The sequence below is a fragment of the Ovis canadensis genome, chromosome 16 (assembly GCF_042477335.2).
Source record: "Ovis canadensis isolate MfBH-ARS-UI-01 breed Bighorn chromosome 16, ARS-UI_OviCan_v2, whole genome shotgun sequence".
Classification (NCBI taxonomy): Eukaryota; Metazoa; Chordata; class Mammalia; order Artiodactyla; family Bovidae; genus Ovis; species Ovis canadensis.
In genome coordinates this window covers 18,343,142-18,359,311 of record NC_091260.1, presented here as the reverse complement: position 1 = coordinate 18,359,311, position 16,170 = coordinate 18,343,142, and the positions used below count along the sequence as shown (strand labels likewise).

General features: G+C 46.6%; 1 protein-coding gene across 1 annotated transcript; it reads left to right on the top strand.

Moving 5' to 3' along the window:
- Positions 1-123: 123 nt before the first annotated feature.
- On the top strand, positions 124-12,499 carry BOD1 (biorientation of chromosomes in cell division 1). The gene is made up of 4 exons (XM_069556173.1): positions 124-580; positions 4,409-4,533; positions 10,590-10,786; positions 11,735-12,499. The coding sequence occupies exons 1-3, from the start codon at positions 344-346 to the stop codon at positions 10,783-10,785; spliced, it is 558 nt and encodes a 185-aa protein (XP_069412274.1). The 5' UTR covers positions 124-343; the 3' UTR covers position 10,786; positions 11,735-12,499.
- Positions 12,500-16,170: the final 3,671 nt, after the last annotated feature.

The following is a 16,170-nucleotide window of genomic DNA, read 5'->3' as shown; positions in this document are numbered from 1 at the left end:
CCTGCCGGGAGATGTAGTTTCCATCCGCCAGACCTCTGCTTATAAGAGAGCGGGAGCTGCCTGCCGGAAGACCTCCCGCCCCACAATGCAAAGATCGGCGGTGACGTCATCCGTAGAGCGTCCGGGACGCGGCGGGCGGTTTCCGCCGCCTCCGGCAGCAGCTCGGCTACCTGAGAGACTGCTGCGGCCGCTGGGGAGGCCGGCGCCGCGCCTTCCTCCTGCGTCCCCGCCGCCGCCGCCGCCTTCTCCTTTTCAGGCCCCTCCGCCACCTCTCCACGACCTAGGCCCTCTGTTCTTGAGAGGAAGCCTTACTCGGGCCCCTTGGCGGGCCCGGCGCGCAGCCATGGCTGACGGCGGGGGCGGAGGGGGCACCGGCGCGGTGGGCGGCGGCGGCGCGGGCCCGGCCTCGGCGGGGGCGGCGGCGGGCGGCGGCGGGGCCGGCGGGGGCGGCGGCCCCATCAACCCGGCCTCACTGCCCCCGGGCGACCCGCAGCTCATCGCGCTCATCGTGGAGCAACTCAAGAGCCGGGGTCTATTTGACAGCTTCCGCCGGGACTGCCTGGCAGACGTGGACACCAAGGTCAGCGGAGGCGGCTTGGGCTCATGGAGGGCGGGCTGGGCGTGAGGCTGCTAGGGCTGCAGCTTCGCATTACCAAATACGAGAGAAAAACAAAAGGTACTTTTCAAATCTCAGCAGCGAGGAGACCGCTTGGGGCAGTATAGGAAGCTTTCTGAGGGATGTCCACGTGGGTTCGGCTCCCCGCCCCATCCTTGCTCTGTGCGGCTTAGCCCAACGGCACTTTAAACTTGGGGACCCAGTACCGGTTTTACAGCCTCGACCCTGTATTTCCCAAGATGAGACTCCTTTAAGCACAACAGTAACAAATCTCAGTATGTTAAGAACACCGGAGAAAACCGGGTAAGTAAGCAGGAATGGTATGAATGCACAAACATCAGCCTTTCTTCCTTTTCTCTAGCTCAGTGATTTGCAGGCTTGAGTATGCAGTTAATTAAGGTACATTTTCGTAGAACCGGCACCCTTATTTTGTATTTCATCACTGGCTGAAAGATTCTGTTAGATCCTAATGCCACAGGTCAACCGGCTAATACTGTTTCACTTGACCTTGCCTAGATTCATTTGTGTTCAGTGAAGTCACTGGTGTTAAGTGTCAAAGAGTAGTCGCTGAAATGTTTTTTTTTTTTTACTCCCTTTTCAGAAGTTTCTCTCACAAGACTGTGGTTGTAGACATAGGAGGCTCTCTTACTGAATGGGCTCCGCTTGGGAAGTGATTTCTCCTCTCTGAGCCCAACATGGAAATCTTTTGCCTACCTCACAGGAAGATTGTGAGCTTAAAACTAGGCCTTAAAGATAGGTTATCCATTAAACATTTATTGGTGAGGTTTCTGGACACAGGGTCAAGCATGTCACTATCCTGTCCTCAAAGTGTGTATTCTGGTGTAGAAAACTGAAGTGTAGACCAGACAATATGTATAGTAAGTATACTGTTATTCTCCAAGATTAAAAAACGCATGGAGCAGTTCTCTCCTTGGAATGAATTACTTAATTTTTCTTTTTTAACATATGTATTGACAGAACTTTCACATTTTCCAGTCCTGGGTGCTCTCAGCTTCCCATCGCAAGTTCTCCACTATGTTTTCTTATGTCTCACTAGGTTTTATGTGGCTTAACCCATGCGGTATACATTTGTTTTAGTCGGTATTGAGAATCTGTTGGGGTAGAGGGAATCAGAGCCTTCACCACTTAACACCCCCTTAGATGTTCTTTCTAGTTGTCACCAGGTTGCTTTAGCTCTTGAGGTAGTGTGTCTCCAGGCACATCCTTTGTTGCTTTAGTCCCACCGTTCTCACAGCGTGGTCCTTGGATCATCAGCATCACCTAAGAACTTGTTAGATTTGCGTATTGTTAGGCTCCACCCCAGACTGCAGATGTTTGGAAGGGAATGTGTACTGCTGATGTTTGTAATTTACTTTGCAATGCATCCAAAATATAAATAAATAGAATAGATTGATAGGTTAAGGGAAAGTGATAGTGTAATAAAGCGTTAGTGACAGGCACTGTAGATCTTTCACTTCATGAACTGAAGGGATTTTGCTATATTGTCAGGGTCTGTTAAGGTTAGAGTTTGGTTGGTGACGTTAGCTGTCCTTTGTCCTTTTCAGTAACCAGTCCTACCTAAAACTGGGTGAATCATTTTGAATAGTAAAAGAGACAGCGTCAGGATTGATGGTTAGGAGTGACAAATCTAACTCTGTGAGCAAATCTATTGACTTGTGGGAATCTAAGGAAGGGTAAAATTTAAAAAACTGCCAGAAGGGTAGGGCTGCATTTGGAACCAAGAATTCTCCACCAGGGCTATCTAACCCATGTCACTACAGAGCAGAGTCATCCATTCGGTTACATCTTACAGCTTCTTCCTCTCAAAATGGCTCCAGTTAAAGGAAAAAAAAAAATCCCAGAAAATACATGCATCGTCTAAACGTGGTTCAGGAAGCCACCCCTGTGGCCAGGAGAATGTGGCACCCACTGCCCTATCCTTGTGAAAAAGGGAAGGTAATTACCAGGAAGAAGGACTTGCTAGGTGGATAGTACATGGGGATCTGTGAATTTTGGTCCTCATCCATCTCCCTGCCTTTCTCTTTTCAGGTTTGGTGGAGAGTCTTTGTTTGTGAGTCTTGGCCTTTGGGAAGAGCCCGCTCACAGAACTGAGGCCTCTTGATTCCTTTGTCAGTGTCATACACCTGACTGTTAACAGACTTTTTCTAGAGTAACACTGTATAATAAACCAAATCTTCGTGGCTTATAATAAGCATTTGTTTGCATGCTGATGGGACTGCAAGTCAGCTAAAGTTCAGCTGGTCTGGATAGACTTGGTGGCTCAGCTATAGGCAACCTGGGCTTAGGTCCAAGCTGTGCTTGGGGGAACATCTCTGCATGTGTAGTTTTCCTACATCCCAGGCCCGAGGGACAGAGGTTGCAAAGAATAGACCCTCATAGGAGGTCACCAGAGCACCAGAGCCTTGCCAGATGGCACAACCACGTTAGGACTTCTTGTCAGCGACACAGTATTATCAAACTGAAAGTCATTCAGCCGTGTCCAACTCTTTGTGACCCCATGGGCTACACAGTCCATGGAATTCTCCAGGCCAGAATCCTGGAGTGGGTAGCCTTTCCCTTCTCCAGGGGGTCTTCCCAACCCAGGAATCAAACCAGGGTCTCCTGCATTGCAGGCAGATTCTTTACCAGTTGAGCTACTAGACACTTCATTGGCCAAAGAAAATCACACTGCTAAATGCAACATCAGTGAGTTGGCCACAGTGGGAGGAGAGAGGAGTGAAGTGTGAAACGGCAGTGCACACTGTTACACCTGGTTTGGACAGCAGCTGATGGTACCAGAAGGTCTTGGAGGCTCAGAGTGCACCTTGTGTTCACATGCATTCCTTGTGTTCATCAAATTCCTTTCTGATTTTGTTCTCATACTAGTTGGCTTTAGAGAGCAGTGCTGCCATTCAAGCTCCTTTGGGGACTGAAGTTTTGCTTCCTGTCAGCCTCTCCCAGTGTTCCATAGACTTTGACTTCAGTCTGTGTTTGTGAGGGCTGGGTGGCTTCATTTTACACAGAGGGCTTTCGTGGGCCTTTGCTTGTTGCTGAGAACACCCTATGAGGTAAGTGGGGCAGTAATATTTGTTTTAGAGATGGAAATAACTGAGACTCAGGTTGGTTGACTTGTTGAAAGTCACAGAGCTAGTAAGCAGTAGAGCTGGGCTAGAACTCATTTCCTTTTAATTTGGGAACAGCCTGGGTCTGACCTTGACTTTGCCACGTTTTAGCCTTGTAGGCAAGTTGTTTACTTTTTCTAAACCTAAATCCTTTAACATGAGTGCAGAAGAGAACTAATAGGACCACCCTCATAGAGTTATCTGAAAAGTAAGCAGGGCAGTAGAGCATCTGGCCTCATACCTACCTGCCAGGTGGCGCTAGTGGTGAAGAACCTGCCTGCCAGTGCAGGAGACATAAGAGACATGGGTTTGATCCCTGGGTCTGGAAGATCCCCTGGAGGAGGGCATGGCAGCCCGCTCCAGTCTTCTTGCCTGGAGAATCCCATGGACAGAAGAGCCTGGCGGGCTGCAGTCACAGGGTTGCAAAGACTTGGACATAACTGAAGTGGCTTAGCACGCACACATGCATGCCCTAAAGCAGGCGCACGTGTTGGTCATCAGTCCACGCTCTGCTGTGCTGTATGCTGACTTCATGGACACGCTGGGGTGTAATTAAGGACTTGAAGTTCTGCATTCCTATGAAAATCTGTGATCTGAATGGCAAATTTACAAAAGTCTGGTGCGTGTAACTTCTGACCTTGCCCCCCCCCCCTTTTTTTTAATATTTTAGCCAGCTTACCAAAACCTGAGGCAAAAAGTGGATAATTTTGTGTCAACACATCTGGACAAGCAGGAATGGAATCCCACGATGAACAAAAACCAATTGCGAAATGGTCTGAGGCAGAGTGTGGTTCAGTAAGTAAGCAGAATTGAAAGTGAAAAGGCAGTAACCGCAAGTGTAACTCACAAGGCCCGTGAAAGGCCCTGTTCGGTCAAGCGCATGGTCTGCAGCCCGCCAGGCTCCTCTGTGCATGGGGTATCCTAGCAGGAGTGCTGGCGTAGGCTGCCATTTCCTCCTCCGGGAGGTCTTCCCAACCCAGGAACTGAACTTGTGTCTCCTGTGGCTTCTGCATTGGAAGGCAGATTCTTTACCACTGAGCCACCTGGGAAGCCCCAAGTGCATGGTACCTTCTAGCAAATAAGACATACAGGTGGCAGCAGACCCCACCCCCCAGTTAAGTTCAAGTAAGCAAAGAAAGTGAAGTCACTCAGTCGTGTCCGACTCTTTGCGACCCCATGGGCTGTAGCCTACCAGGCTCCTCTGTCCATGGGATTTTCCAGGCAATAGTCCTGGAGTGGATTGCCATTTCCTTCTCCAGGGATCGAACCTGGGTCTCCCGCATTGTAGACAGATGCTTTACTGTCTGAGCCACCAGGGAAGTCAAGAACTCAATTAAAACTCTTGATACCTACAGAGGCCTCCTGTGCACGTCTCTACCAGGAAAGGTATTCCAAATTGTAGGACATATTTCAGGCTCTTTGAAGTTTTCAGTGTAGCATGAACATACACTGAAGCTCATACCAATATATCAGTGTTTGAGCCTTGGGCAAGAGCAGCCGGATCTTCTCACAAGCCAGTGTGGGTTACACAGATTTTCTGAATCCACATGACCCCTCTAAAGTGTAATGGTAGTGTTCAAGAAGGCATGAAGTTTTATTAAAAGTATATTCTTCATAATAGCAAACTGAACCTCAGTTAATGAGGTGCTATTGATTGTGCATCCAAGTGACTTCTGCCTGTCACTGGGCACAAAAGTGGAGGTGGCTCATGAAATCTGGTGTCCTGAGATAAGCTTTTTCTTTTTTGTTCTTAATACCAGTGCTTATGTTCAGGTTTTCTTGATCACTCACTCTCCTGGAATATCTAAAAGCTTGTGATGCTTTCCTCTTTAAAAAGAGAAATGGTGGGGAATTGTGCCAAGTGAAAAAAACCTAGTATCAAAAAGATACATGTTGCGTGATTCCACTTCCATAACATTCGTGAACTGACATGTAATTATAGAAATGGAAAATAGGTTAGTGATTGCTAGGGCTTAGGGTTGGAGGGATGTGAGTGTGGCTAGGAAAGGGTAGCTGGAAGAGGGTGGGATACAAGTGAGTAATTGTGATTCATGAGGTTTCTTACGATGAAATTGCACAGAGCCATGTATCCAGACACACAAATGCAGCTATAACTGAGATGTAATTGAGGTCGAGTACCCATGCTGGTTTTCTGGAGTTTTTTGCCCGCCACCTGCCTTTTCGGAGGTGTTGTTGACATGCAGCTTATTGGTTTCAGGTGTAATTAGTTTCAAGCATAATGATTCAATTCATGTATGTTTTGAAATGATCACCACAATAAGTAGTTAACATCCATCACCACATATGGTTACAGAATTTTCCCTCTTATGTTCCTGGCTTCAATATTGTACTGTGGTTATACACAGTACAAGCATTAGAGGTGTCTGGGTAAAGAGTTCATAGACCTCCCTATGTATTTCTTTGCAACTTTCTATGAACATATAATTTCAAAATAAAAAGTTTTGTAATGTAGAAAAGAATGTTTATTAACATGCTGGCACTTTGAATATAGCTGATGAAATCTGAATCTTTGTAAATGTAACTAAAATTTATAAAAGTTCTCAAAGATAGGGAAGAAGCATGACTCCAAAAGATGTCCAGTGCCTTGTCGCTCTGGATTCATTACCCATGACCTGTGCCTCTGTTGAGCAGACTGGCACAGGAGTCCTTCAAAAAGAAGGGGACAGTGGCTGCCACTCACAAAGCAGCTGCTTCACGTCTGGCACTGGTCCTTATATGAGTTATTACTCAATCTCCGTTCAGTCACTCAGTCATGTCCAAGTCTTTGCAACCCCATGGACTGCAGCACGCCAGGCCTCCCTGTCCATCACCAACATCATGTCCATTGAGTCAATGATGCCATCCAACCATCTCATCCTCTGTCATCCCCTTCTCCTCCCACCTTCAGTCTTTCCCAGCATCAGAGCCTTTTCAGATGATTCAGTTCTTCACGTCAGGTGACCAAAGTATTGGAGTTTTCGCTTCAGCATCAGTCTTTCCAGTGACTATTCAGGACTGATTTCCTTTAGGATGGACTGGTTGGATCTCCTTGCAGGCCAAGGGACTCTCAAGAGTCTTCTCCAACACCACAGTTCAAAAGCATCATTCTTCGGCGCTCAGCTTTCTTCACAGTCCAACTCTCACATCCATACATGACCACTGGAAAAACCATAGCCTTGACTAGATGGAGCTTTGTTGGCAAAGTAATGTCTCTGCTTTTTAATACGCTATCTAGGTTGGTCATAACTTCCCTTCCAAGGAGGAAGCGTCTTTTAATTTCATGGCTGCAGTCACCATCTGCAGTGATTTTGGAGTCTCCCAAAATAAAGTCTCTCACTGTTTCTGTTGTTTCCCCATCCATTTCCCATGAAGTGATGGGACCAGATGCCATGATCTTAGTTTTCTGAATGCTGAGTTTTAAGCTAACTTTTTCACTCTCCTCTTTCACTTCCATCAAGAGGCTCTAGTTCCTCTTCACTTTCTGCCATAAGTGTAGTGTCACCTACATATCAGGTTATTGATATTTCTCCCGGCAATCTTGATTCCAGCTTGTGCTTCATCCAGCCCAGCGTTTCTCATGGTGTACTCTGCATATGAGTTATTGCTAGTCCTTAAAAAAAAACTATGTGACAGCTTAAGTAACAAATCAGATGAAACTTTTAACCCTACCTTCTAAAAGATTGGCAACCATATTAAGAAAATAAAGCACAAAATAATTTAAATATTTGAAAAGGTGCCAATAATGGCATGAAGACTGTCAACGTTACTGTTAATTTCTAATGCGTGTTGATACCATCCTTGAGGTGTGCATGTGGCACTTCTCTTCATATAGCTTTCATATGAAATGTAACACAGAAAAGTGCTTGCGACAGATGTGCAGTGTAACAAATAGTTAGAACATCCCTGTAGTCCCACCCAGGTTGAGAAATAGAACATTACCAGCACCCTCCAAACCCCACGCCCTACCCATCCCAGCCCCGCCTCCCACTTTTCCCAGTACCTGTTCTCTCAGAAGTTGACCATACTCCTCACTTGCTGCTGCTGCTGCTAAGTGACTTAAGTCGTGTCCGACTCTGTGCGACCCCATAGACGGCAGCCCACCAGGCTTCCCCATCCCTGAGATTCTCCAGGCAAGAACACTGGAGTGGGTTGCCATTTCCTTCTCCAATGCGTGAAAGTGAAGTTGCTCAGTCGTGTCCAACTCTAGCGACCCCATGGACTGCAGCCCACCAGGCTCCTCCATCCATGGGATTTTCCAGGCAAGAGTACTGGAGTGGGGTGCCATTGCCTTCTCCAACTCCTCACTTGGATGGTCCTTATTTCCTTGCCCTTTTTTTTTTCATAGTTTTACCACCTACGTAATTATTCCCTGCTTTTCACTTTGATCAAGAATGTATTTAACCTGAAAACATGAATTTGGATGTCGTACTGAGACATTTGTCTGTGATTCCTGCTAACATTTTGAATTTGAGGCAAATTCTAATGATGTTTTACAGTGAAGATTCACTCCTTAACCCTGCCAGTGCGACACTGCAGCCCTCAGCATTGGCTGGCCAGCCGCGCTGCTCAGGCCCAGACGCTGTATCCTAGTCTCCAGCCTGGAGGAACCTACATGATAGTTGTTTGTTTCATCTTCTGTTTTAGGCACCTGACAATACTTCTTACTTCCTCCTGGCACTTTAAAAATCTCCAGGAAAGGGAGCTGTACTCTTGGTATTTTGTTTTCCTTGGTCAGATTTTCACCTCTAGTAAAGACATCTGGTCCCATCACTTCATGGCAAATAGATGGGGAAACAGTGGAAACAGTGTCAGACTTTATTTTGGGGGGCTCCAAAATCACTGCAGATGGTGATTGCAGCCATGAAATTAAAAGACGCTTACTCCTTGGAAGGAAAGTTATGACCAACCTAGATAGCATATTCAAAAGCAGAGACATTATTTTGCCGACTAAGGTACATCTAGTCAAGGCTATGGTTTTTCCAGTGGTCATGTATGGATGTGAGAGTTGGACTGTGAAGAAAGCTGAGAGCCAAAGAATGATGCTTTTGAACTGTGGTGTTGGAGAAGACTCTTGAGAGTCCCTTGGCCTGCAAGGAGATCCAACCAGTCCATCCTAAAGGAGATAAGTCCTGAGTGTTCATTGGAAGGAGTGATATTGAAGCTGAAACTCCAATACTTTGGCCACCTCATGTGAAGAGCTGACTCATTGGAAAAGACCCTGATGCTGGGAGGGATTGGGGGCAGGAGGAGAAGGGGACGACAGAGGATGAGATGGCTGGATGGCATCACCGACCTGATGGACGTGAGTTTGAGTGGACTCCAGGAGTTGGTGATAGACAGGGAGGCCTGGCGTGCTGCGATTCATGGGGTCGCAAAGAATCGGACACGACTGAGCGACAACTGAAACTGGAAAGAGACCTGGAAAGAACCTGACGCAGGAAGCAAGGTGATGGAGGTCGGTAGCCCTTGGCTTGTGACTAAGGAGAGGTGGCTTTGCTTCCTCGCTGACCCAGGGGCTGCTGCTGGCCTTGGTGTTCCGTGGGCGCACACTGTCTACATCTAGGCTTCCTGTTGATAAGCTGTCCGTCACCACTGGGTTTAGGGAGCACTTTATTGACTGCTCAGCCTAACCAGTTCAGGGCCTGTTTCTCATCTCACTCATGGCTGCGTATGTGTGCTCGGTTGTCTCCTCGGCTGTGCTCTGACACACCATTTGCCCCGTTACATCAGGACCTATTTTTACCCAAGCAAAACCTTGAATGGCCTAAGAACTCAAGTCTAAAGGAAAGTAAGTAAAACCTGTCCACCACACTTGTGAATGGTATTTGAATATTTTAATCCTTTGAGGAGAACAAGTCAGTTTGACCCTGCATGAACTATGTTCCAAACCCTTCAAATGTGATTGTTTCCTATGACCATAATCTTCCTTGCTACCCATCCCTAATGTTTGAATATAGACATTTGACTAATTATTGTTCTATTTCAAAAAGCACTGGGGCTGTATTTTAGCCCCTTAGAAGCTTAGAAACAATCTATTTCTTGTCTGTTTACTTGTTTGCTTCCACGTTACCTTGTATGTAGCACAACTTGAAGGCCTTTGAATTGCTGAGGATGCTGTAAGCATTCCCAGCCCTGACTGGTTTGTGCTGTATAAGATTTAGGGCTTAGTAGCCAGGTTGCTCAGAGAAGGTGATGGCACCCCACTCCAGTACTGTTGCCTGAGAAATCCTATGGATGGAGGAGCCTGGTAGGCTGCAGCCCATGGGGTCGCTAAGAGTCGGACACGACTGAGCGACTTCACTTTCACTTTTCACTCTTATGCATGGGAGAAGGAAACGGCAACCCACTCCACTGTTCTTGCCTGGAGAATCCCAAGGACGGGGGAGCCTGGTGGGCTGCCATCTGTGGGGTCGCACAGAGTCGGACATGACTGAAGCGACTTGGCAGCAACAGCAGCAGGGTTGCTGCTGGGGCCCACTTCTGCTTTGACGTGTGGAAGAATAGATATTGAGGGGAGTGGAGTCAAGTGGGAGGTCTGCTGGCTTTGCTGGATTGAGGTTTTCAAATCTCCCCACGGCGTCTTTTCTTTCGATCGTCCTGTTACTGTTTGTCTTTGGGGGAGTTTTGTTTGGTTCTTTTGTACAAGGTTGCATTGAGAGTGGCTGAGATTGTGAACTAGGAATAATGAATTGCCCTCTAAAGACGACATGGCTTGAACCCTGTGTGCTCAGTGCACCGTCCTTTGAAAGCACTCTCTCACGGGCCTGTACCTTGGACCAGGTGGATACTTCTTGCACTCTCCCATGACACTTGCAGGCTAAATAATGCAATAATCTGTTTGTCTTCTCAAGGTCAGGGATGTTAGAAGCTGGAGTGGACAGAATTATTTCCCAGGTGGTGGATCCCAAACTGAACCACATCTTCAGACCGCAGATAGAACGAGCAATTCATGAGTTCCTGGCAGCCCAGAAAAAAGAAGCCGTGCCAGCACCGCCTCCAGAGCCTGAAAGCCAGGACCCTGCTGCTCCATCCCAAGATGCTTCCTAAGGTCAGTGTCCCGCCTTCTGTCCAGGAGCATTCACCTCTGGCTTATAGACACAGGAAGTGGATAGAAAAGGGATAAGCTATTACCAAGGTTCACGTTTCTTATCTGTTCAGAAAAGTGTTTACTGCAAATGGATTTCATTTTGTTGTGAGTAATTTTTTACTGAGAACTAATTAGTAGCCTCTTCCTATGTCAGTGAGTGTGATTTTCTGTGCCAGCAGAGCTGAACATTTAAGCCATGAATAGATGCTTCATTAAAAACCAGCTGGGATGCTTGGTATGCACACGCCAAATTCACATTAAAGTCTTGTGAAATTGCCTAAATGAGTCTCTCCCCAGACATTGAGTTAACTTGGGCTTACAATTTGAATATAAAACCAAGCAGTGCATTCTAAAGTGCCTCCTCAGTGGCGCTCAGAATCCGCTTTAAGTCCTCTTGGGTTTCCTTGTAGTATTTATTAAGCATTTCAGTTTACCACTGTCAGCTACCATGGGATTCTTCTGCTATGAGCACCCTTTTTTTCTTTTTCACATTTGAAATTTAGTTTTAAAAATCAGCTCTAGATGCACAAAACAATACTGTTTGCAGGGGTTGGTAAAGTTATCACAAGTAAGCCGTGGTGGACTCTCTCAGCCATTGCGGGTAACCATCACGGTGTGCCTTACCCCCTCATTCTACGTTGGTGTTCTCTTTGAAAGAGTCTGTAAGATGTCTGTTATTTTTGATTAGTAAACTAAGCATCAGTGAGTGAACAAAGCAAGAACATCAGGCTCGCATGGGAAACTTATGAGACAAATTGTCCCTTTGTGCCTGTATTAGGAGAAAACCTCAGTTCCATTATGGAGTGTAAACATTCGCTTCAAGTTTTTCTTTCTAGCTTAATTCCTTTGGGAACATAAAATTAACATAACACAAAACTAACGTTTTGATTTGATTATCTTTCTTTTTAGAATATGCCTGACATGTTTTGGAAGCTCCGTTGAATTAATGGTGAAGAACTGGATTCAGTTACATAAGAATACAACTTCAGAATGAAGACAGGCCGAAGCCCTCACTGACTTCAGAATTCAATGTGGACTGTGGGGCCGTGTCCAGATAGAATAGGGAGCAAGTGGGGCTATAGAAAAGTTGACCATGTGAGCCCCCATATTGTGCTGCCATCCAGCTAGCCTGTCCAGGGTAGACACTACAGACATGTTAAGAAACACTACATCACTTTGGGGTTTGTCCTGAAGCGAACCTTTGTACTTGAACTTAGAGACTGTGTATGGATTTTAGGGTTTGTGCTTGAGGATAATCAGAAGCTACAGTGAAGGAACATAACCACCCCTAAAGATGCAGTTTCAAAGAATTGACAGTAAAGGTTAGCCAGGGGTGGTAGGGTTTTAACAATGCTTAGTTGATACTATCAGTTTCTGAGAGTTGCAAATCAGAGTTTACAAGCCACTAGCATCAAATAGCTGTAAGGTCGCTGTGACCCTCTTGTAGGTGACTCTTTTTAGCTTCCATTTCCTTTGCCCTGCAAGAGGTGTCAAAACCCGGGAGCCTGGAATGCCTGAGAAGATGCAGACTTAAGTGTGAGGAAAGACATGCGCAGGCTCTCTATCCAGGGCTTGGGCCTGTCCCGCAAGGGCTAGTGAGCGGGATGTGTTTATTTTATTCTCATGTTTGTGTTTTTTTAGAAAGTGAATAAAGGGACTTGAGTTTTGTAATTAGATCATTTGATACTCTGAAACTTCAGCTAACTCTTAGACCCCAGGTATGGAGCATAACCTTTCTCCTCCATCTGTGTACCATTCCTGTGCAAACACATGACCTGGTGGCAGTGAAGGGCTGGTGGACACATCTTGGAACTACCATCGTCCTGCAGCTGGCGGGTATACCTAGAAGCGGTCCTCTCTTCCCCGGACCATTGCCAGTCCTCCTCTTTAGTTGAGGGCCGTGTTCTTGTTCCTGAACTTGCAGAAGTGTCACCAGGGGATTTTAAACAACATGCAAAGTCTGATTCGGAAGTTCAGAAAGACCTGAAAGTTTCTGACAAGTTCCAAGTGATGCTTCCACTGCTGACCCAAGTCATTTTGCATCCCAAGCTTTGGATGATATCAAAATTTACTTCAAACTAAGAGTCTTTGGTCCTTAGTTGAGCCTTCTGGATATTGTTACTCAGACTTTAACCTGTTCCACCTTTACCATCAATAACAAGTTAGGACTGCACTTCTGTGTTTAGCAGGATGTTCGGGCAGCATGTGCCCTTTAACGCAAGCTAAACACATGTGTAGAGCAGGTGGCAGTTACTTCTGCAGTGTGTTCTGCTTCCAGGTAGAGCAGGTTGCTGCCCTTTTCAGTCTAGGATTCAACAGCTGGGTCCTCAGTGCCCAGAGACGAGCCCCTCCAGTCAGTCCCCTGCACTGAGAGGCAGATAAGGAAGGACTGCAGGCCTGTGCGCTGCAAGGAGGCCTCCCAGACTCGGACCCCGCTGGTCAGGACCACGGGCCTCCTTCCCAGGGAGGCCTCTGCTCCAGAAGGGTGGTCTCAACAGAGCCCCTCTCAACCCCGCCAACATTCTGCCCGTCCACCACTGGCCTCAATCAGCTGACCGGGCAGTATGAGCAACCCAGAGAAGCTTCTTCCTCTCTCCCCAGATTTGCAAGTGACCGTGTTGTGCATCTTTTTGGCAGACGGTTTTGGTCCATCTCAGTTCTCTTTTTTCCATTGTTATAGAAGGATGTACCAGTTAATGAGAAATACCCTGATATTCACAGAATGTTAAATATGCCAAGATACCAAGGAGATTTTTTTATTTAAATCATATCCACAAAGAGTCACCATTGACTAGAGGGAATTTTTTCAAATGAAATCATCAGATTACAGAAGTACCTAGACACATTACTACTGTTGGGACAGAAGGCTGATTTTGACTTAGCTGAGCCAAATTGAAATGGAAGTAGTTTCCATATTCCCTTGAGTAAATGTAGTTAAGTGGGCAGCCAGGGAAAATGAGAGCAAACGGCACTCAGGGGCCTGAGATGTCCAAAGCTGCCACCTCCCTCAAGAACTGGTCACCTGCTAAGCCTTTTTTCATTCTCACTGGAGTCATGTTGAGTATTAGGCTTGCAGAGCCTAGAAAAATGATCTGAGAAAAAGTGAAATTCCTCCCTGATGCAGATGAGGCCACCAAAAGCATCTCACCCCTAAGCACCCTTGCTCCAGCAAGCTCCTAAATAAGAAACTACCTGTCTCAGACCTCAAGTCGTCTTTCTCTGTAGTTGGAACACCCACTAACATTTGCAAAAGCCTCATGAAGCACAGAACTAACCTCTAAGACATCAACAAACCCCAGCCTTTAAAAACCATCCAAGCCTTGGAGTCGTGATGATATGAAGAACTCCATGCTCGTTTGCGGTCCAGTTCTTTGACACGGGGCAGCATCTCCCATTGTGACTAGAGACTGCTGCCCCCAGCAGCTTTCCAGTTACTGCCTAAGCACTTCAGTGGCATCACCAAACCACCATGTCCACCCAGTCGTGACTATAACCCTTGGCTTATAGTGAAGTTTGTGGCTCCTAGATCAAGATTTTCAAGCATTGTTTTATTTCTGTCATTTAACCTTGGTTTCTATTTACTCAACTGGGGATGTAAGGGTTCTCATGCATTTTGTAACACTCACTAGTAGTGTGGAGTGAATAAATACCAGCAGATTCCTTACAGTAATACTTCTGAAAGCATAACCACCCAGCCACCAGCGGGAAGCATCAGCATCTCCTGTGATTGTTAGAAATGCAGCCCTGACCCCAGATCTATCGATTCAGAGACTTACTGGGAGGGAGGGGGCAGGGGGATTGGCAGGCAAGCCTTTCATACAATTCTGATGCACACTAAAAATCATTTCCACTTAAGGAAACCTTTTTGGAAAGTTGCTGACTGGTAATGACAGTTTAATTATATTAGTGGGTACACATAGCACCTACATAGTGGGTGAAATGTGTCTGTTGTTCCTAAGGAGCAAAACTATTTCTCTCTGACTAATTCTGCCATCAGTCCCTTGCAAGAACTGTGCATTTGGCCTTTTTGGCTTAGGAATGTCTGCATGTAATTTAAGCTCCCAAGCTTTCAAAAGCTTTATGCCATCTTCTGAAGATGTTTGCTACAGTCCATGGGGTCACAAAGAGTTGGACATGTCTGAGTGATGAAAACAAAAACAACAGAATTTTACCAGGAACTCTGCAGAAAAGCCTTCAGTGGCTCCTCAAGATAAAGATGTCTGTAGAGACCCAGCAAAGGTCAGGGCCTGGCTTGTGCCTGAGGCTGGCACCAAGGTTCAGGCTTGGAAATTGCGCCTGGATCAGCGCTGGCAGGAGGCCAGGCGCTGCCTCCCTTGGCTGCGTGAAGGCTGCTGAAGAGGGGGTGGGAAGCAGACAGGAAAGCTGGCACAGCCGAGCTTTCTTTGGCGCTGTGCATTGCACCCTGTCCATCACCTTACCCATGGAGAAGCCAGGAGGTCAGCTTTTATGGTCTGGCCCCTGGGGACAGGCTCAGCTCCAAGGCTGTGCAGTAATAATGACCCATCCTCAAAGTAGTAACGCTGCCAGAGACTTAGCCAGTCTTTCTGACTGCAGTCTCCCAGCTGCCATTTGGCCATCCTTCCCAAAATGCTGCTTTCATCAAGTATCCTCACTCCCAAACCTTTGAAAGTAAGAAGTGAACTAGTTGCCTACCAGATGGCAGACACTTCCTTAGACACAACTTCATTTAATCCTCACAAACCTGTTATGTAGGGTCTATCCTGACTTATGGATGAGAAAACCAAGACTCAGAGAGGTGAAGCATCTTACTATTAAGTAGGGAACTATTAAGTATGGAAGCAAGGTTTGAACCCAAGCTTCTGTGAATTCAAAGCCTGTATTTTCCCATCCCCCTCACCCTTTGCTACTCTGCCTCCCTGTTAATTAATAGAACAAGTTCAAATTTGTCAGTGCTCCAGGATCCACCCTTCATTCCAAAGGTAGCCCCAAATCGAGCCAACTTGACGTCTCAACACAAGCCCTTAGTTTCTAGCCAGCGTTTGCCCCTTGTACATCACAGGGCAGAGTTTGCAAACTGCCAGGCCGCTCTGCTGCACCTCGAACCATGTTCTTTCGGCCAAGGAGTTGTGACTGTTGTCTCTTATTTTGTTTTCAACTATTTACCAATATATCCAAATGGGGAGATTCCATATAGATCTGTATTTCTGTCTCCTAAAGGAGAAGGTCAAGGTTCAGAAATGCTTTTGTGTCCCATGGACAACAATCAGCCCGTTGTGATGGCAGCTGACCGTTTCAGATGGCAGGTGGGACGTGCGGGAGTCACTGGCTGGCCTCACCTGTTTCCATCCCCTTACTGGCCCCTG